Source organism: Mesoplodon densirostris, chromosome 7 (assembly GCF_025265405.1).
Source record: "Mesoplodon densirostris isolate mMesDen1 chromosome 7, mMesDen1 primary haplotype, whole genome shotgun sequence".
NCBI lineage: Eukaryota > Metazoa > Chordata > Mammalia > Artiodactyla > Ziphiidae > Mesoplodon > Mesoplodon densirostris.
This window is the reverse complement of record NC_082667.1, coordinates 7,086,099-7,108,887: the sequence shown is the minus strand read 5'-3', so window position 1 is coordinate 7,108,887 and position 22,789 is coordinate 7,086,099. Positions and strand designations below refer to the sequence as shown.

Here is a 22,789-nt window from a genome sequence, read left to right as displayed (position 1 = left end):
AAAGCGAGACTTGCTCACGTGACACAGCCATTTCTTGTTGGGACAAAAGAATGATCCAGGTCACTTGGCTTCTGGTCCAGCATTTATCTGCTCTGGTCCCAAGAGGACTGTCGGTTTGGTTCAGAGACTAGCTCTTCAGTTTTTTATTTCATCCAGATCTTTGTTTCTCCTTTCTTCCCCCTTTTCTGTCTAAAATATGGCCACTTCATTGTTCACTGATACCCTATCAGAATGGGGATGGGGGCCGGGGATGGAATATGAGACTGTTTCTCTCCTGGTGAGCCCCTCTAGTTCTGGTTTGCTTGGGGATAAGTTTGAAACAACTGTTAAGTGCAGATTGGAGATCATTTGTAGGTAGCACTTAAGACTGTTTCTCTTTTATCTTACAGCAAAACACAAACTAGAATAATTTAGAAGGTTTCAAAAGATCCTTATTATATTTTTTTTCCATTTTCTACCTAGTTATCAAGCTTTATTTTTATTCTTTCAGATTTAATCTAATAGGATCTAAAGAAAACAATTTCTTGAGAGAATTTACTTGGGCTCAAATAATATGTCCTCACTGAAGGCACAGCTCAATTACTCGTGATCTTCTTTTATGTAATTTAGTACTTGTATTATGTATGCACTGTTACATTTGTTGACAAATTGTTCAATATACTTAATTCCCATCCTCTCACAAACTGCTCAAAAGCAGAGATTATGCCTCATGTTTCTGTGTACCTCACATCTTCTAGCATAGAGCTGAAGTTGAGAGAAGATGTACAGTAAATGGTTGCTGGAGATCTTGCTGGGCAAAGAGAAAGTCTTTAACCCAATTCTAGATGCCGTCAGTGTTCCTCTGACTTCATCCTTCGGGTGGGTGATCGCAGTGAGGATGTTCTCCACGAGGGCTCGAGTGCCAGTGAAGTGGGAGAGAAATGGCTCAGTGCAGGGGATGAGGGTGGAGACCAGGAGCTCCCTCCTCTTTACAAGGGCAGTTGCCTCACTGTTCTTATTGGAAGGAAGTTGATCCCATAGAAGAGCTAACCAAACACAGGCTTAAACAGTAAACAAGTAAGAGTGATGATGATGATGACGATGGTAATGCTGATGGGTCCAAGTGTAGCATTTACTGCATCTCACCATATGCCAGGCCCTGTGCTGCCTTTCAGTCTCTCAGTTAATCCGGATCACAGTGTTATTAAGTAGAAAGGGTTTTCTTCATTTTATGTGAGAAAACTGAGGCAAAGGGGTCACCAGGGTTACCTAACGAGGAAATAAGGGGTGGGATCAGGAAAAGATCAAGATGCAGAAGGAAGGACCACCTTGAGTAATCAGGGGGCCATGATTTGATGTTTAATAAGGGACTTAACTAAGATTTCCAGTGGAGTCTTTAAAAATGACAGTAAACAAGTCCTGTTATCAATATATTTTCAAAATTCCTTTGCAGAGAGCAAGATTATCTTTGAGCTGAATAACCCAGGATCCTCCTTTATAAGTCCTTTGGATTCCAGCCATCCTTGTGATATTGTTTTACTTTAAACCATTGATTTCTTTGAGTTCTAGTACCTAGAGGCGTGCCTTTCTCTGTCTGGCTTTTCACTGACGTTCCGGAGGTGGACTAGCTGGGGAACCCCAGCCATACCTTCGATTTGAAACCCCCTTTGATTAAGGATTTTTATCTAGAACTGCCCTCCCACCTAACCCCCAGATGAGGAGGTGGGTAGGAGGGTGGGGTACAGAGGGGTCTTCATTCAGCTCCCATATTTCTAAGTGGTGCTGTGGGACCTGCTTCCAACCCTCTGTACTGTGGAGTTTCCTAGTTAGCTCTCTGAAGTGCAGAAGACGAGGGATTTGGTTCTTTTAGGGATCATGGAAAGAATCTTTTTTTTCCTTCAACTTTTGAGAAATCTTCCTTTCCTTCCATAAGGATGGGAGTCGGGATTTCCTCATAGGGCATCACCCATTAAAATGGACTCTAGGAATAATTCAGCTGGTTTTCTTAAAAGTATCTGGGAGCTGGTGACTAAAGTCCTAACATCTTGGGAATCTATTCCCATATATTAATAATAGGTTTACTGGGACTTCCCTGGTGGTGCAGTGGTTAAGAATCCGCCTGCCAATGCAGGGGACACGTGTTCGAGCCCTGGTCCGGGAAGATCCCACATGCCGCGGAGCAGCTAAGCCCGTGTGCCACAACTACTGAGCCTGCACTCTAGAGCCTACGAGTCACAACTACTGAGCCTGCATGCCACAACTACTGAAGCCCGTGTGCCTGGAGCCTGTGCTCCGCAGCAAGAGAAGCCCACTTGCCGCAATTAGAGAAAGCCCGCACACAGCAACAAAGACCCAACGCAGCCAAAATAAATTAATTAATTTAAAAAAAAGAATAGGTTTACCTGCATATAACAAAAAATAAGAAAAGATTTATATAAGATAGCGGCTTATTGCTTTCTCATATAAAAAATAAAAAATCCAGAGGTGAACAGTCCAGGGCTGATAGAGCAGCTCCCATGGTGTCGTCAGGGATCCTGGCTCCTCTCTTTCTAACTGACGTTCCTGACACATGAATTGAATTATCACAGTTTCCTCATGGTCCAAGTTAGCTGCCGGAGCTCAGGCCATCAGCCTGCATCACAGACCAGAAGAAGGAGAAAGGACAAAAAAGGGTCCTGTCACGTGAGTGAGCTCCCTTAAAAAAAAATCTTCCCACATGTCCTACCTAATACATCCACTTACACATTGGCCAGATTTCAGTCACGTGTTCTCACCTAGCTGCAAAGGAAGCTGGAAAGCATGGTCTTTTATTTCAGGAAGCAACATGCTCAGCTAAAAACTGGTGCTCTGTTATTAAGTAGGAAGGGGAAGATAGATGTTGGGTAGGCAGTTAGCAGACTCTAGCACACTGGGTAGAACCTTCCTTTTAAAACAAAACAGCTTTGGACTTCCCTGGTGGTGCAGTGGTTAAGAATCCTCCTGCCGGGCTTCCCTGGTGGCGCAGTGGTTGAGAGTCCGCCTGCCAATGCAGGGGACACGGGTTCATGCCCCGGTCTGGGGGGATCCCGCATGCTGCAGAGCGGCTGGGCCCGTGGGCCATGGCCACTGAGCCTGCGCGTCCGGAGCCTGTGCTCCGCAACGGGAGAGGCCACAACAGTGAGAGGCCCGCATACCGCAAAAAAAAAAAAGAATCCTCCTGCCAATGCAGGGGACACGGTTTCAATCACTGATCCAGGAAGATCCCACATGCCGCGGAGCAAATAAGCCCGTGCACCACAACTACTGAGCCTGCGCTTTAGAGCCCGCGAGCCACAACTACTGAGCCTGCGCACCTAGTGCCCGTGCTCAGCAACAAGAGAAGCCACTGCAAGGAGAAGCCCGCACGCCACAATAAAGAGTAGCCCCCGCTCACCGCAACTAGGGAAAGCCCGTGCACAGCAACGAAAGCCCAATGCAGGCAAAAATAAATAAATAAAATATAAATAAAATTTAAAAACAGCTTTATTGAAGTATACTTGATATACAGTAAACTGCACGTATTTAAAGTGTATAATTTGACAACTTTTGACACAAATACACTGAAACCATCACCACAATGAAGATCATGAACATATCCATCACTCCAAATGTACCCTTTGTAATTGCTCCTCCCGCCCCCTCTATGTCAGGGGTCCCCAAGATCACTGATTCTTTTTTTTTTTTTAATTAATTAAAATTTTTGGCTGCATTGGGTCTTTGTTGCTGTGCACAGGCTTTCTCTAGTTGCGGCGAGTGGGGGCTACTCTTCGTTGCGGTGCGCGGGCTTCTCATTGTGGTGGTTTCTGTTGTTGCGGAGCACGGGCTCTAGGCATGGGGGCTTCGGTAGTTGTGGCTCGCGGACTCTAGAGCACAGGCTCAGTAGTTGTGGCGCACGGGCTTAGTTGCTCCACGGCATGTGGGATCTTCCCGGACCAGGGCTTGAACCCGTATCCCCTGCATTGGCAGGCGGATTCTTAACCATTGCGGCACCAGGGAAGTCCAGGTTTGAGGATTCTTAGGAGAACTCACAGGATTCAGTATATAGTTGTAGTCACAGCTATGATTTATTTCAGTTACAGGATACAAAAGCCAAGTCAGGGGGGAAAGTGCATGAATAAAGTCTAGAGGAAACCAGGTGCAAGATTCCAAGAGTCCTTCCCCATTGGAGGCACACAGGACATAATTCTTCCAGCACTGGATTGTGATAACGCATATGAAATGTTCTTACCAGGGAAACTCCTTAGAGACGTACTGCCCAGATTCTTACTGGGGGCTGGCTAGTTGGGTACCCTCTTCCTAGCACATACCAAAATTCCAGACTCCCAGAGGGCAACATGTATTCAGCATAAACCACATCATTTGTAAAAAACAGTTCAGGAACAGAGAGCCACTCTTAACCAGTTCTGGAAGCCCTCCCAATATCCAAATACCAGGTGTCAGGCAAGGGCCCATCCTGTAAGCAGGCCTTTTCTTGGGCCTGCTAGTTAATGCTTTTCTGTACACCACCACCCCGTCCCCATCCTAAGGTAACCACAGGTCTGCCTTCTGTCACTAAAGCTTTGCATTTTCTAGAATACTTTGTACCTCTTTTTTGGCTTCTTTCACTCAGAATTATTTTGAGTTCATTCGTGTCATGTGCATCAGTAGTTCATCCCTTTTTATTGTTAAGTAATATTCCATTGTATGGATATACCAGTTTGTTTATCCATTTATCTGTTGTTGGACATTTAGGTTGTTTCTAGTTTGGGGCTATTTCAAATAAAGCTGCTGTGAACATCCAGGTACAGTTCTTTGTATGGGAATATATATTTCCTTTTCTCTTGGGTAAATACACAGGAGTGGAATGACTGGATCATATGGCAGGTGTCAGTATAACTTTTTAAGAAACTGCTGAACTGTTTTCCAGAGTGACTGTACATTTTACATTACGGTCCACAGTGTGAGTTTCAGTTGCTCTACATCCTCACCAACAGTGAGTAATGACCAGTCTTTTAAATTTAGATTTTCAAGCAGGAAGGTCGTGGTCTCTCATTGTGTTTGTAATTTGCATTTTCCTAATGACTGGTAAGGTTGAGCATCTCTTCATATGTCTTGCCTTCTGTATACCTTCTTTGGTGAAGTGTTTGATCAAAACATGTGCCCATTTTTTTCACTGGGATGTTTGTTTTCCTAACATCAAAATTTGAGAATTCTCTACGTATTCTAGACACAAATCTGTTAAGGTGATTTGCAAGTATTTTATCCAACTCTATGGCTTGTCTTTTCATTCTCTTAATAGCATCTTTCAAATTCATTTTGACAAAGTCCACTTTTCTCATTTTTTAATTATTTTTTTATTTTTTAATTTATTTTTAAATTTTTTTACAATTTTCTCATTTTTTTCTTTTAGGGATTGTTCTTTGGTGTCATGTCTAAGGAATCTTTGCCTAACCCAAGGTTCCAAATATTTTTCCTGTGTTTTTTCCTTAGAAGTTTTATAATTTTATGTTTTACATTTAGATTTGTAGTCCATTTTGAATTAATTTCTGTAGACAATTTAAGGTATGAATTGAAATTCCATTTTTTTAATATGGGTATCCAACTCAAAAAATGTATGTCTCTCTATTTAGGTCTTTAATTTCTCTCAACAATGTTTTATAATTTTCAGTGTGTAGGTCTTGTACGTTATTTGTCAGATTTATCCCTGTATATGTCATTTTTTTGGATGCAGTTGTAAATTGTATTTTTTCAAGTTTCAATTTCTAATTATTTGTTGCTAGTATATAGAAATACCATTGATTTTTGTATATTGATTATATTGATCTTGTTTCCTGCAACTTTTCTAAACTCACTTATTATTCTAATATTTTTTGAAAATTACATCAAATTTTCTATATAGATAATCACATCATCTGAAAATAAATTCCAATCTTACATACCTTTTTTTTTTTCTTGATTTATTTGGTTGCACTGAGTCTTAGTTGCAGCAGGTGGGCTCCTTAGTTACAGCATGCAAACTCTTAGTTGCGGCATGCATGTGGGATCTAGTTCCCTGACCAGGGATCAAACCCAGGCCCCCTGCATTGGGAGCGCAGAGTCTTAACCACTGTGCCACCAGGGAAGCCCTGCATTCCTGAGATAAAACCTACTTGGTCGAGGTATATTATTCTTTTTACATATATTGATAATTTTAATATATTGTTTATAATATTTTGGATATATTGAGTTAAATAAAATATATGACTAAAGTTAATTTCACCTTTGTTTTTACTTTGTTAAAAATATGGCTATCAGGAGAAATTTAAATTACAAATGTGGCTTGCACTATATTTTTGTTAGACAGGAAGTTTACAGTCAGGATACGGGGATAGAGCTAAGATTGAAACAGATTTGCTGTCTCCCAGTTCCTTTCCTCCCATACTCTTAAATTTATTCCAGTTAGGCTTTCGTTTTCACTCTTCCAGTGAAACCGCCCTTGTTAAGGTCCTCAGTGGCTTCCATATCGCTAAATTCAGTGATCAGTTTTCAGTGCCCCTCTTGACCCATCAGCAGCAAGTGATACAGCTGACCATTCCCTCTTGGCTTCTAGAATATCGCATTCATTTGATATTCCCCCTGCCTCACTGGTTAATTCTTCTTCATATCCTTTGCTAGTTCATCCTCTTCATCTCTCTGTCTTAATGTTGAAATACTCTTGGGCTCAATCCTGGTCCTCTTCTCTGTGTACTCACTCATCCTCATGATTTTAAATTCCATCTTTATGCCGCACTTCCGTCTTGATGTTCCCAGCCCACAGGCAGACTTGTGTATCTTAACTCTCTGCTCAACATCTCTACTAGACATCTCAAATTTAAAATGTCCAAAATTGAACTCTCAATCTTAAACTCCCAAAACCTGCTTTGCCCAGAGTTTTCCCCATCTCAGTTAATGATAACCCCATCTTTCCAGATGTTCAGGCCCAAAAGCTTGTATCTTCAACAATATATCCAGAATTCAAACCACCTCCACTGCCCCTACCCTCCAAACCTCTGCCGTCTGTTGCTTGCACTACTGCAGTTGCTTTCTAACTCTCAACCTTTTCCCCTTTTCCCCTTTTCCCTTTGCGTCCCTCCATTCTGTCCTAATAGAACAGCTAAAAGAATCCTATTAAAATGTAAAACAGGGCTTCCCTGGTGGCGCAGTGGTTGAGAGTCCGCCTGCCGATGCAGGGGACACGGGTTCGTGCCCTGGTCCGGGAAGATCCCACATGCCGTGGAGCGGCTGGGCCCATGAGCCATGGCCGCTGAGCCTGCGTGTCCGGAGCCTGTGCTCCGCAATGGGAGAGGCCACAACAGTGAGAGGCCCGCGTACCGCAAAAAAAAAAAAAAAAAAAAAAGGAAAGAAAGAGTTTTATTTGCTTCGTGTTAGCAGATCTTAGCAAGTGTTTGGGGTGAGGTGAATTCAAAATTAGAATTCAGTTCTGTTGATCTGGATTTGTCCCCCTTTTTTCATGAATTACTTGAATTTCTTCAACATGTATTCTTGTTCACCTGGTTTTAGCTAGAGGCTGTTTTAAGAAAGTGTTAAACTTCATTAACAAATATTTGCCGAGCAGCTGTACTGGGCCCTGCCCTTTGGAAGAAGGCCCAGAGGTGAGAGAGTGGGCACACGAGGAGCAGAAATGAATTCGAGGCGACTGGAGCTTAGAGAGTAAGGAGGAGGCCCAGAGGTGAGACCGATGCGAAACGGGGAAAATGAGCCCCAGACCGAGTCGGGGTCTCAGGACCTGACTCGGGTCGGCAGCATCCCACCTACAACTTGCCATCCTCCAGAACCTCACCACGGAAAAGGATGTTTTAAGGACTTGAACCACTCAAACCAGAAGCAGAAAGGCATCATCTGCAGTTTCCCTCCCGGCTCCTCCTAGAAGTCCAGGGTAGCCCTGCCTTGGGAGGCCAAGGTCGAGTCACATTAGAGATGCCAAGACTCCAGAGTGAGGCACAGTCCCATTGCTTTTAATTAAGGGGAATTTCCTCATTGTGGCACTGAAGATTTTCTGCATGTTTGAAGCAAAGTTTGGCTGAAATCGAAATTGTGGTCATTTAAAGCATTTCCTGCCAAATGGTTTCTGTTTTGTTTGTGTGGATTTTCTCTTTGTTGCTACAGATTTACATCTGTAAATGTTTCAGGTATGCTTAGACATAAGGTGGAACTGAAGCTGGGCAAGCAAAATAAACGCTGATGCCCCCTCCCTGGTCTACTCCCCACTCCCAGAAACTGCTCCCACATATTATGAGTGAAAAGGCATCTTGGTTTTGGCTGGAGATAAAGGGACATCCACAGACATTCATGGAATAATGTACCTTTTTGACACTTAACCAAGTACAAAAGTTAAATAAGAGGGATGCTACACTGCTGTCTTACTGATGGTAGACACAGTAAACAGCATTCTAACATTCTTCCTTTAGGTAAAGCAGCATTTCCTCAACAGATTGTCTGTCACTTTTCTCATAAGTTCCTTACATTTGACTCGATCTTCTTTCTCGAAATTTTTCTAGGCTGTTCAGCTTGACCCTGAAGAAACTTGTCATGCTAAAAGAAATGGACAAAGACCTTAACTCAGTGGTCATCGCTGTGAAGCTACAGGTGAGTTGAACAGGATTGTTTGTTCAGAACCCAAGGAAGCTAGATAACCTTGTGCCCACTGTCGGGGCTTCAGAGATGCTGGTAGGGAGCTTCAGAGATGCAGCTCTCTCGTCCTTCACTCAGCAAAGCAGGTGCAATAGTGGGAAGACGATTGAGCTCATGCGACCTACTGGGTCCAGTTCTGCATCTTAGTTAAAGCACTCAGTCGCTTTAAACCTTAGTTTCTTTGTCTGAAGGATAAAAGTGGCTCTCCCTGCCCTGCCTGTCTAACAGGATTAGCATGAAGATCCAGAAGTTCATGCTTCTGGATCTAGAAATTCAGAAGTTACTAGGGTGGCTAGAAATTCAGAAGTTACTAAGGTGGCTTGTGTAGGTTTTGGTCTTATTCCTGGGATTTCTGGGTATAAGGAGGTATACGGGCTGGGGAAGCAGCTTTGGCAGTTTTCTATAGGGTGGAAGAAACTTGTAGGTTATTACTTCAGACTTGACAGTTTAAAATTTACTGGGGTGTTTTGTCTTCTGAGTCATCCCCACATTTAATTCCTTGAAATTACCTCAGTATCTCCAAGGGACCCATTTCACAAACATTCATATTCTAAGCATTCGGAATTTCAGTTTCAGGAGAAACTGAACTCCAGAAAGGTCAAGGAATTTACCTGTTGCCAGGTGATACCAGGTGGCAGAAGTGGGACTAGAAACCAGAGAGCCAGTAACGTATGTAGACATTAAACTCCGACACCAGGGCTTCCTTAACTGATCAGTCCCTTTTAATGACGATCCCTAAAGCTTACTGAGAGTCTGAAATGCCTCTGGAACCATTAAACGATGGAAGCCTTCAGCTTAAGAATGGTGTATTTACTGAGTTCTATTTCATGGAAAAATAGTGAGCTGTAAGGAAACTCACTACTAACCAGAACTTTTGATTACTGGCTCACCTGTTTGTTGTGCAGCAGTTTCTTGGCTTCACTAAAACCCACGTCTGTAGCATTTCAGCAGTATGTGAACCATACACTGAGGTCCTCAGTTCTCTTTCTGAGATAAATACATTATGTTAATTTAGTCCTCAAAACTTGAAACTCTTTAATTACTCCTTATGATTTCCTGTGTGTCCCTTATATTCAGGCTCCCTGTTCATCTTTGTGCATAATTCCTCTCGATTCTGTGAAACGTTTCCAGACACTGTGGGTTGAAAAAACAAGTGTGGGACCATGATGGGCGAGTGGAAACTTGCGGTGTCTTTTCCTCCTTTCCCGATTTCGCACCTGTTTCTAGGTCACGGGCAGTGTTCCAGTTTTCGGGAGTTATTTGCATAGCTAAAAGCAGTTGCTTTCCAGTGCAAACACTGTTGGTACAGTTTTGAAAGTTCCTTGCTGCTTTTGCATCCCTGCAGTTAAATGCCTTTGCCAAAAGAAATAATGCCTTTTACTTCCTGATTAAATATTTAGCATTCTGTAAAATTTTAAATTATATCCAAAAGCTACAAATATCCTAAATTTTTTATTGCTTGACTTCCAAGCAGCTGAAAATAATTACAGATGTTATCACATCCCTTTATCCAGTCACTTATTTATTCATTTACACATTTATCTAATAAATATTTATTGAGCACCTGTTATAGGCCAAGTGTTCTAGGCACAGGGGATTCAGCAGCGAACAAAACGCACCCAAACCCTTGCCTTTAAGGCCCTTTACGTGCTGATAGAGCAGCAGTTCTCAAAATGAGGTCTGCAGAGCCTGGGCTCCCTAAGACCCTCTCAGGGGATACGTAAGATCCAAACTGTTTTCATGATAATACTGTGGCTTTACTTGCCCTTTTCACCACGTTGACATTTGCATTGAAGTTACAAGAGCAATGGCTGGTAAAAATGGCTGGCTGGCCCTTAGTGCAAGTCAGGGCAGCTGCACCAGAAGGTCAGTAGTCATTGTATTGCCTACCATCGCAAACCAGAAGGAAGAGATGAAAAGCCAGTTTTGCTTAAGAATGTCCTTGGAGAAGCAGTAAAAACTGTTAATTTATTTTGTCTCAACCTTGGAATATACATCTTTTTAATAGTCTGTGTGATGAGACGGAAATGCACGTACAGCGCTCCTGCTTCACAGAGGAGGCTACCGTTGTCTCGAGGACAAGTCCTCATACAACTGAGCTGTGCATTGACGTAGCTGCTTTTTCATGGAACACCATTTGTACTTGAAAGAGGGGCTTACAGACAAACTGGTTATTCAGACTCAGGTATTTGGAAGATACTTTCTTGAAAATGAATAGAGTAAGCCCGTTCAGAAAATGAACGGTTTCCCACTTTGAGGGAAACAACTGAGAATATTTTAGGCCAATAATAAATGACATTTGAGCTTTCAAGTGAAAACCAGAATTTTGGAAAACTTGTCTTTGTCACTGTAAGCTTAACAGCTTCCCAGTTCTTTTTATTTATTTATTTGTTTGTTTGTTTATTTATGGCGGCATTGGGTCTTCATGGCTGCGCGGGCTTTCTCTAGTTGCAGTGAGCAGGGGCTACTCTTCGTTGCAGTGCACGGGCTTCTCATTGTGGTAGCTTCTCTTGTTGCACAGCACGGGCTTTAGGCACATGGGCTTCAGTAGTTGTGGCACGTGGGCTCAGGAGCTGTGGCTCACAGGCTCTAGAGCGCAGGCTCAGTAGTTGTGGCTCATGGGCTTAGTTACTCTGAGGCATGTGGGATCTCCCCGGACCAGGGCTCGAACCCGTGTCCCCTGCACTGGCAGGCGGATTCTTAACCACTGCGCCAGCAGGAAGTCCCAGCTTCCCAGTTCTTAAAGACTTTCCTAAAAAGGTCTGTGGTGATAGTAACTGTCGTGATTTTTTATATTGTGTAATGAGTAACATTTGAAAGATTCGCGTAACTCAGTGAACCAGTATTTTCCAAATGACCAATGCATGAGGTCACAAAATTGTGCTGGGTAAAGATCCATTCAAAGAACAAAACAGGTCAATGGATTGGATTTTATTTTTTAATTTTTGTTTAGAAATAAATTTAAAGTTACAGAAGAGGTGCAAGAGTAGTACATAGAGTTCCCATATACCCCTCACGCAGCTTCTCCCAGTGTTAACATCTTTCTTAACCATGGCATTCATCAAAACTAAGAAATTATCATTGGTACAACGCTATTAACTAAATTACAGACTTTATTCAAATTTCCCAGTTTTTCCAGTGATATCCTTTTTCTGTTAATTGACTGGATTTTAATATATAACAGACTATAAAACCTTATTGATATGGTTTCAGGCTCTACTTTGCGACTAACCTTTAAGAGACTACCACTTGTAGAGTTTTGGTATACTATCAAAGAAAAATAGTCCACCATTATTTGAAAAGGCTGTTAAAATGTTCTTCCTTTTTCTAACTTCGTATCTCTCTCAGTCTGGATTTTTTTAATATACTCAACCAAAACAATATTTTGTTAACAGATTGGTTACAGAAATGGATATGAGAACCTGGTTGTCTTTTATTAAGCCAGATGTCAAAGAGATTCACAAAAGTGTAAAAGTATACCATCTGCCTCATACACAGCTGTTAGGTGTGTACAGTGGTGCAGACACTGTGGAAAACAGTCTGGCAGTTCCTCAAAAGGTTAAACACAGAGTTACCATATGACCTAGCAGTTCCACTCCTAAATGTTACCCAAGTGAGATGAAAACATGTCCACACAAAACTTTGCACACAAATGTTCATGGCAGCATAATGGCTGAAAAGTGGAAACAACCCAAGCCCATTAATTGATGAAAGAATAAATAAAATGTGATATATCCATACAATGGAGTATTACTTGGCAATAAAAAAGAATAAAGTACAGGGACTTCCCTGGTGGCGCAGTGGTTAAGACTCCTTGCTCCCAGTGCAGGGGGCCTGGGTTCAATCCCTGGTCCGGGAACTAGATCCCACACGCATGCAGCAACTAAGAGTTCTCATGCCACAACTAAGGAGGCTGTGATCCGCAACTAAGGAGCCTGCCTGCCACAACTAAGGAGCTCACATGCTGCAACTAAGACCCAACGCAACCTAATTAATTAATTTTTTTTAAAGAAAGAATAAAGTACATTCATGCTACAATATTGATGAACCTTGAAAACATACTAAATGAAAGAAGCCAGTCACAAAAGACCACATATTATATGATTCCATTTTATGAAATGTCCAGTATAGACAAATCCATAGAGTCAGAAAGTTAAATTAGAGGCTGCCTAGGGCTAGAGGGATGGGAAGGTTGGCAGAGCGACAGACAGCTAATGAGTACGGGGTTCCTTTTTTGGGTGGTGAAAATGTTGTAAAATTGATTGTGTTCCTGGTTGCACAACTCTGAATGTACTAAAAGCCATGGAATTGCACACTTTAAATGGGCAGATTGTGTAGTATTTGAATTATATTCTAATAAAGCTGTTATATACATTAAAAAACGATGCCCTCTTCTTAATAAACTGTTTTTGCTTTAGAGAAGATATTTTTCATAAAAAATATTTTTATGTAAACACACAATAGGTTCATCACAGTTATTTTTAAATGAATTAATACATATTTTTAATATCTCAGTTTAAATTCTTAGTGTGGTAAGTATTGAAAGATACATGTACATAAACAAGAGCTATTTGGGGTCCTCAATAATTTTTAAGAGTCTAAAAAGATCTTGAGACTGAAAAGTTTAAGATTAATCATTGTAGTGGAAGGAAAGAGACGATAAACATTAATTAATTAATTAATTAATTTTTAAAAAGGTAATTTTGAAATTGGACTCAAGTTGGTAGTGCCTGGCACCTGGAAGAAGCAAATACTGGGACCCATGAAGGGCTAAATCTTTGGAGAAGGTTGGCAAAGATGAGAACAGTACTGTGCCATGCTTCAAAAGCGCATGAGCTGGCCATGATCCTGTGGCTGCACTGCAGCTACATCCTGTTACCCGCATGCGCAAGTTCACGTTCACAAGTTTGCAATTCAGATAATGCGTTTGGGACAGAAATGTTTACAGGTATTTATAGCATATATCTGGATAGTGAGAGTTCAAACAGTGAGGGCCGCTGCTGTTGGAAGGTGATATGTCCCAGCAGGGGGTGGGGTGGCGGGGGGGATGTCAAATCAATTAAATACGGTGAAGAGGATGGAGCATGCCATGCCCTGGGGTGGAGGAAGTTACACATCGTATGTGGTGGTCAGGAGTGGCCTCACTGAGAAGATGACTTTCATTCAAAGACTTTGAAGGAGGTGAGGGAGGAAGCTGTGCAAATATCGGGAGGAAGAACACTGCAGGCAGAGGGAGAAACCAAGGCAAGGCCCTGAGGCAGGAACGTGCTGGCAGGTTTAAGTCTGGCAGGGCAGAGAGGCGGTGGGGCGGCAGTCAGGCTGGAGGGGAGTGTGAGGAGGAGGAGATGAGGTCAGACAGGTAGGGGGAAGCGTGTGCGCAGTAATGGCAAGGTCTCTGGCTTTCATTCTGTGTGAATTGGAGGGTTTTGAACAGGGAGGTGATGGGGTCGTTCTGGCTATAGAAGACAGACTGTAGGTGGGAAAGAGGAATCAAGAAGCCCAGCTAAGAGGCTCTGACAGTGATTCTGGCAGGAGATGAGGGCAGCACCAGAGCTTTGGCCTCAGGGACTAGAAGGGTGGAAACGCCATTAAGTGAGATGGGGAAGACTGGGGAAGGCAGGTTTGGGGGGAAATATCCAAAATTCAGCCTATCACATGGTATTTGAGGCGGCTGTTACACATGCGAGGGGAGACAGTGAATAGACAGTTGAATATGTGAGTTTAGAGTTCAGGAGAGAGGTCTGGGGGAGAGAAACAGTTTGGGAAATCATCAGCGTATCTGAGACCATAAGGTGGATGAGCTGCCCAGGAGCGGAGGGAGCCGTTACAGAGAAGAGAACAGGTCTAAGGACTGAGGCCACAGGCTCCCCAAGACTAGGATGTCACGGAGGAGAGGAAGGACCTGACACGGAGACCAGGAAAGAGCAACTGAGGGTGAGAGGAAATCCAGGAGAGTGAGGTGTCCAGGAGGCCACATGAAGGGAGAGCTGCTGGAGGCAAACAAAGAGGAGTCCTCCTCATGGAGGTTATCGGAGACCCTGTCAGTGGAAGTCGTGGCGGAGTTACGAGACAATGAGAGAAGTCTTCAAGAGCAAAAGTAGACAGCTCTTGGGCTTCCCTGGTGGCGCAGTGGTTGAGAGTCCACCTGCTGATGCAGGGGACACGGGTTCGTGCCCCGGTCCGGGAAGATCCCACATGCCGCAGAGCGGCTGGGCCCGTGAGCCATGGCCGCTGAGCCTGCGCGTCCGGAGCCTGTGCTCCGCAACGGGAGAGGCCACAACAGTGAGAGGCCCCCGTACCGCAAAAAAAAAAAAAAAGTAGACAGCTCTTGAGGAGTTTGCTATAAAGGGGAGGTGAGATGTGGGGTGCAGCCGGCAGGGCACGTAGGGAGACAAGAGGGGATATTTTTTTTAATGAGAGAAAAAACATTAGCCTGTTTGCTAATGGAAATGATCCAGAAGAGAGACGGAAGTTGATTGTATAGGAGAGGAGAGAATGGTTAGAAGAGCCTCCCTGAGTCCGTGAGCAGGGATGGAGGGATGGAGCGGCTGACATCGGGTGGGGGCCGGGAGCCCGTCCGTGTAACCGGAGGGGAGGAAGCTGTGGGCATACAGACTGGGCAAGGAGCTAAGTGTGGTGGGCGTTCTTTTCTTATCGCTTCCATTTTCTCGGCAAGGTAGGAATCAAGGTTATTCGCTTAGAGTGAGGGAAGGGGTGAGGAGGCATTGGGGTGTGAAGAAGAACGGGAGGTCATCTCGTGGAGTGAAGGGGCTGGTGCCCGGACTTGGGAAAATGCAGTGATCGCCGGGCAGCCCTGCAGGCCCACATCACGTTTGGGGTCATGAAGTCAAAGTCAGAACAGTTAGCAGATTGTATGATTCTCTCCAGGCATGTTCGGCTGGGGCAGCTGGATTTGTACAGGGTTGTAATGGACCAAGTGAGTGCAGAGAACAGCAGTGGGCAGAGGCGCTAGGGCGTGTGCAGGGACCGCTCGTCCAGACTGACGGGAGCATTTAAGCCGAGTGAGGAGGAAAGAGGGGACCGAGGGCATGAGGAGTGAAACATGGTGGGGGGATCAGTGGATCACACGCCTGGTGGGTTCAAGGGATTATTGCTGTTGACAAACAAGCGAGAATGAGCTGGAAAGTTGGGAAGTGGAGATCAGAGAGTGGGGTGCATGACACTGAGATGAGGCTTTGGTCGTCATTATCAGTAGCCATAAGGCCCAGAGTGTGACCACGTGGGTGAGGGGCTCAGACAAGGGTGAGGACAAGACCACTGGGAGAGGGAAACCACGGGGTTTAGGGGCCAGGACATTGGAAAGCACACGTGTCGAAATCACGAAGAGGGACTTCCCTGGTGGCGCAGTGGTTAAGAATCCACCTGCCAATGCAGGGGACACGGGTTCGAGCCCTGGTCCAGGAAGATCCCACATGGCACGGAGCAACTAAGCCCGTGCGCCACAACTACTGAGCCTGTGCTCTAGAGCCCGTGAGCCACAACTACTGAGCCCACGTACCACAACTACTGAAGTCCGCGTGCCTAGAGCCCATGCTCCGCAACAAGAGAAACCACCGCAATGAGAAGCCCACGCACCGCAATGAAGAGTAGCCCCCGCTCACCATAACTAGAGAAAGCCCATGCGCAGCAACGAAGACCCAATGCAGCCAAAAAATAAAGAAATAAAGAAATTTAGACAAGGATGCTTTCATCAGTAAGTTATATTATCGTTAAAAAAAAAAAAAGAAATCATGAAGAGTTACAGCGGGAGTAGTGCTGGGGAAAGAACAGGGCGTGAGGAGCTAAAGTCAAGAAATGAGCAGGGATGCTGGCAGGTACAGACAAGAGCCACAGCCAGGAAGAGAGGCTAGACTAGGGGCATCCACTCAAAGCGGGAGTTTGGGGGAGGTGGAAGGGAGAATGTTCTGGAGCTGCTGACAAGGAACAAGGAGGACCCTGCCCCACCCCCAAGCCCAGCAGTCAGCCCAGGAAGCAGTGTCCTCAGGGCGGAGCATGTTTCAGCTGTGCAGGGTTTCTCAGCAGTGCTGTGGGGCTGTGCTGTGCCTCGTAGGCCGGTCGGCAGCAGCCCCGGCCTCTACGCTCTAGAAATATCACGCACGCACGCACGCACATACCCCAGCTGTAACAATCAAAAATGTCTCTAAATTTTGCCAAATGTCTCCTACCCTTGGTTGAAAACCACTACTATATATAAACCACATTTTCGATTCTCAGCATTTCTGAGACTCATTGTCCAGAGACTTCTTAAATCCTAAGAGCCTATATAAATTCAGGTGAAAACTTTGCCAAGACTCTTGTTCGTAATAGAGGTTACAAAAAGCATTATCTAATGCATGAGGCAGAGCTTCCTTTCTTATTTTTCACTGGCATAATATAATGCTATTCTAATGTTAAAAGCATTGGGTAATACTACACTTAGGAGATTTTCCTTCCTTCATTATACAAAATCTGTATTTCATAAAAGCAAAAATTAGAAATGGATAAGAAACCTAAAAGTTAAAACTAAATTTTTTTCATTCCTAAAGGAAAACAGAGTGGAATATCTACTCTAATACGGCAGAATAACTTCATTACTTGGAATAGGGAAAGATTTCTTAGCTAAGACCCAGAATGCATTAACCATAAAAGAAAAAAAAATAATAAAGTTGACCAGATCAGAATTAAATACTTCATCAAAAGATACTATTAAGAAAATGAATAGGCAAGAAAATATTTACGGTGCATATATCTGACAATTTCTTGTATAAATAAAAAATTTATGTGCGAATAACAAGATAAACAAAACAAAGAAGTTTGATCAGTCATGTCATAAATGGAGATTTACAGCTAACCAATAAACAGCTGAGAAGGCACTGCATGGGCTGAGTCCTCAGGGAGATGCAAATTGCAGCCACAGTGATGGACCTCTCTGCACGTGGCCAGTAGAATCCATGCGTCCAGGACAGACCACGCCAGATGCAGCTGCAGGTGGAAAGTGGTACTAACACTTTGGAAATCAGTCTGGCGGTTTCTCATGAAGCTACATATGTGTCTACCCTAAGACCCAGCCATTCCTCTCCTAGGTGTCCGCCCAAGAAAAAGAAGACACATCCACTTGTGTGGATGACTTGTACAAGAATGGCAGCTTTAGCCATAATAGTCCCAAACTAGAAACACCCCAAATGTGAAGTGTTAAGTGACAGGTGAACGGAAATCACACGTGTACATTCATGGGACAGAATTCTGCTCAGCAGTAAAAAGGAACAAGCTTTCGATACACTCAACAACCTGTACGAACCTCAGACACATTATAAATGTTGGACAAAAGAAGCCCGACCAGAATAGTACACACTGTATGATTCCATTTATATGGAATTTTAGAACAGGAAAAACTGACCTATGGTGAAAGAACTCAGAACAGTGCTTTCCTCTGAGACAGGAGTGCAGGATTGACTGGGAGGCATCACAAGGGATTTTTCCATAGTAATACCAATGCTCTACATCTTGATAGAGATGTGGGTTACACGGGTATATACATTTACTAACTCATCGATCTGTATACTGGAGATCGGGGCACTTCACTGTGTTAAACTCAATTTTTTTTAAGTAGTCTTTTTTTTTTTTTTTGCGGTACGCGGGCCTCTCACTGCTGTGGCCTCTCCCGTTGCGGAGCACAGGCTCCAGACGCGCAGGCTCAGCGGCCATGGCTCACGGGCCCAGCCGCTCCGCGGCCTGTGGGATCCTCCCGGACCGGGGCACAAACCCGTGTCCCCTGCATCGGCAGGCGGACTCTCAACCACTGCGCCACCAGGGAAGCCCTAAAGTAATTTTTATAAATATACGGGCATTCCTCAGGCTCTCCTGCTGATCTCTTTTTACATTGAGGAACAGTTTAACCCAACTTTATTATTTTTTTTTTTTGCTGAACGCGGGCCCCTCACTGTTGAGGCCTCTCCCGTTGCAGAGCACAGGCTCAGGACGCGCAGGCTCAGCGGCCATGGCTCACAGGCCCAGCCGCTCTGTGGCATGTGGGATCTTCCCGGACTGGGGCACGAACCCGTGTCCCCTGCATCGGAAGGCGGACTCTCAACCACTGTGCCACCAGGGAAGCCCAACTTTATTTTTAAGAGCTAAAAACACTATGGTGTTTAACCCAGCGTTAGGTTTGGCGGAGCGGGAGTGCCGGGGAGCACGGCACGGGAAGCGGGGGTGGGGGGAGCCGCGCTAAAAGGAAGAGTCCCTGGAAAAAAAATTATATCCAACTGAGACTGGGAAGGTGAGTTGGTTAGCTGTGTACAGAAGCATGAAAGAATATCCAAGAAGAGAAAACAGCATGTGGAAATGCCCAGTGTCAGATGGGAGGCCGAAGTGTCAGATGGGAGGAGGGCGGCTGAGGTGCGTGGGGAGAACTGCCACGCCTCGGGGTGCGACGCCGCTGCCTCTCCCTCAGGCGCGGTGGGAGATGCAATAACAAATCATTTCATGTGAAAACCCTTTGCAAACGGACAGCATAATACATGTAAAATCATATCTGTGGTAGTGGCTTGATTTTGATCAAGTACAACAAAAAGACTGGTGGAATACTTGAACTGGTAAGAATCTTTGTAGAGTTTAGATGTTGTGTGCAAACAGTATTTCTTTTGGTCTGATTTTTGGTGATACAGCTTTGACCTATTTTTTCTTGGTTTCAGGGTTCAAAAAGGATTCTTCGCTCCAACGAGATCATCCTTCCAGCCAGTGGGTTGGTGGAAACGGAGCTCCAGTTAACCTTCTCCCTGCAGGTGGGAACCTGCTCAGTCGTAGGTCATTAATATGCCATGTCTAGCCCAATCCCGAACAGTCCTCTAATCTGGAGACTGTTTTATCTGAGAACAGCCATAGCCCAGTGATTTAAAGTCACCTAGAGCTTCTGTGGCCGGCCTGGAGGACCAGAGAGATCACCCAGACAGCCACAGCAAGGGCGCCAAGACCCAGATGGGCTGCTGAAAAGTACACCACAAATCGTTCTTTGGTTTTTTGTTTTTGTTTTTGCGGTACGCGGGCCTCTCACTGTTGTGGCCTCTCCCGTTGCGGAGCACAGGCTCCGGATGCGCAGGCTCAGCGGCCGTGGCTCATGGGCCCAGCCGCTCCGCGGCACGTGGGATCTTCCCAGACCGGGGCACGAACCCGTGTCCCCTGCATCGGCAGGCAGACTCTCAACCACTGCGCCACCAGGGAAACCCTGTTTTTTTAAATTGCAGTATAGTTGATTTAAAATGTTGTGTTAAGCTGCTGCATAGCACAAGGAGATCAGCTCGGTGCTTTGTGACGACCTAGAGGGATGGGATAGGGAGGGTGGGAGGGAGGCTCAAGAGGGAGGGGATATGGGGATATATGTATATGTATAGCTGATTCACTTTGTTGTACAGCAGAAACTAACACAACATTGTAAAGCATTTATACTCCAATAAAGATGTGAAGTAAATAAATAAATAAATGAAAAGCACTAAAAAATAAAATAAAATGTGTTAATTTCTCCTGTACAGCAAAGTGATTCAGTTATACATATATATATATGTGTGTGTGTGTGTGTATGCATTCTTTTTCATATTCTTTTCCATCATGGTTTATCACAGGCTATTGAATATAGTTCCCTGTGCTCTACGGGGGGACCTTGTTGTTTATCCATCCTGTGTGTAATGCTTTGCCTCTCATTCTTCTTCCCCTTTTCCTCAGACAGAGCTGTTAACCCCACCATCCCACCGCACTCGGCCCCGTCTCCTCTCCTTGGTAATCCACGCCATGCCCCCCAGCAGAGGCGGATGCTTCAGTCTTGTTTTGCCCCCATACTGCAACCTCCATCCCTTCCCTTCTCCTCCTTATCCGTCCCAGTATGTCTGTCTCTCCACATAATGCCAGTACCCCAGGTTGCAGTGCACGGACACCCGATTATCTGGCAAGGGAGGAGGCTGTTTTCTGAGCGTGTGTGGACCACCCCGCTGCGGAGTGGAAGCCAGGCGCTCCCCTCGCTCCATCACCCCCTCGTGCAGCTGGGAGCCAGTGAAGCACAGGAAGGTGGCACGTCCTCTCGCAGCACCAAGACCCACCGAGGACCCAGTTGCTGATTAACTGTGCTCGGCTCTGTTTTGTGCTCGGCAGTACCCTCATTTCCTGAAGCGAGATGCCAACAAGCTGCAGATCATGTTGCAGAGGAGAAAGCGTTACAAGAACCGGACCATCCTGGGCTATAAGACCCTGGCCGTGGGGCTCATCAACATGGCAGAGGTGAGAGAGGGCGGCCTCTGGACAGTCAGCCTTTCGGAGCCTACGAGAGACACCAGCCCAGCCAGTGATTTTCCCAGCCTGCTGTTTGGGTGTTTTGGGTGTTCTGTGTTACAAATTAATTCTTTTATTGGAAATTCAGGACGCACTTCTTTTTATCGAGAACTTTCTCCCTCATGAAAAGTTTTTTCTTTAACTTTTAAAAAAATGTCAAACTTAGAGAAAAGTTGTAAGAATAGTATAAAGAATTCCCATCTACCCTTCACTCAGATTCATCAGTGTTAACACATCTGCCTTATTATTGTCTCCTACATACACGTTACGCAGTTGTTTTCTTTTCTGAACCACCAAAAGTAAGCTGGTGCCCCATCACACATAGTTAATACGTACTGGGTCTACCATGAAGATCAGGACATGAGCACCGACACAGGGTTGCCCTCTAACCCGCAGTCCCCACCCAGGTCATGCCAAGCGACTCAGGGATGTCCTTTGCAGGCCCAGGGTTTCATCTGGGATTATGGGCTGCACTTAGCTCTTGTCTCATTTGTCTCCCTCGACCTGCAGTCCCTTGGATTTTCTTTGTCTTTCATGCCCTTGACATTTTTTAAGAGTACAGGCTCTTTTTTTTTTTTTTTTTTTTTGCGGTACGTGGGCCTCCCACTGTTGTGGCCTCTCCCGTTGGGGAGCACAGGCTCCGGACGCGCAGGCTCAGCGGCCATGGCTTACAGGCCCAGCTGCTCCGTGGCATGTGGGATCTTCCCAGACCGGGGCACGAACCCGTGCATCGGCAGGCGGACTCTCAACCACTGCGCCACCAGGGAAGCCCCAGGCTCTTTATTGAATGTGCCTCAGTTCAGATTTGTCTGATGTTTTCTGAAGATTTACATTCAGCTTCTGCGCTTTTGGCAGAATTACTGCAGCAGTAATGCACGCAGCACTCAGTGTTGATTTGTTCCGTTACTGGTGAGGCTAACTCTTATCGCTTGGTTAATTTAAGATGGTGTGTGCCAGGATTTCCAGTATAAAGTTAATTAATACATATTTTGTTCTTACCAATGAAAAAAAAACATTTTATGGGGAGGAGATATTTTGAGACTATATAACAGTCTCTTTTCCCCTCATATCTTCACCAAGTAGTTTTAGCCTCTATTAATGATTCTTGCCGGAATCAGTCATTACTTTGATGTTTGCCAGACAGTGAATTTCCAATCCCACCGTTCCTTCTCTATTTATTAGTTGGCCGTCTGCTGTAAGATACAGCTTTCCCTTCTTCCCCATTTACTGATTGATTCATTTCTTTGTGTCAGTTATGGATCTGTGGATTCCTGTTTAATTCAGCAGGGTTTAGTCTGCTACTATCATTATTTATTTTGTTGCTCAAATTATCTCGAATTTGGCCAGTAAGAGCCTCTTCAAGCTGATTCCTATATCCTTTTTTATATGCCTCATCGTTCTTTACATGCTTCTTTACTTTCTGGTACAAAATATTACAGGCTCATCATGTATTTTCCCTGACCCAGCCTCAGGATGAACTGATCCTCCAAAGAGCCCTGGTTCCTTTTAGCAAAGAATGGTATTTAGAAACCAAGATCTAGATGCTAGAGGTGCTCATTTTCCCAATTGGGGTATCATTGCTTCTCCTCCCTCTCAGCAGACGGGGCTAGGAAATACATGTATACATATGCATATGCACATGTATATACATACATATCATGTCTATTTCCACATCTGTATCTATCTGATCATGAGCTCACATTCCAGTCAGTTCCAATCAGCACCTTTGGGGTTCCTCTAGCCTTTCTCCTTTTCATGTTTTTAATTCCCTTCTCAGTATGTTTGCTCATTTGTGCCTGGTGAATCTTCTCAGCCCTGACCAAGGGGA

The 22,789-nt window shown here is 44.6% G+C and overlaps 1 protein-coding gene across 4 annotated transcripts in view; it reads left to right on the top strand.

Moving 5' to 3' along the window:
• PACS1 (phosphofurin acidic cluster sorting protein 1) overlaps nt 1–22,789 on the top strand; it is a 142,534-nt gene that overhangs the window by 94,801 nt on the left and 24,944 nt on the right. For 2 of the 4 annotated variants that reach the window (XM_060103361.1, XM_060103360.1), the window contains exons 2-5: nt 8,514–8,601; nt 19,338–19,427; nt 20,362–20,415; nt 20,785–20,910. In XM_060103361.1, the coding sequence (XP_059959344.1) occupies nt 8,514–8,601; nt 19,338–19,427; nt 20,362–20,415; nt 20,785–20,910 (358 nt within the window). The remainder of the gene's footprint in view (nt 1–8,513; nt 8,602–19,337; nt 19,428–20,361; nt 20,416–20,784; nt 20,911–22,789) is intronic. The other 2 variants (XM_060103363.1, XM_060103362.1) reach the window with 1 other exon arrangement.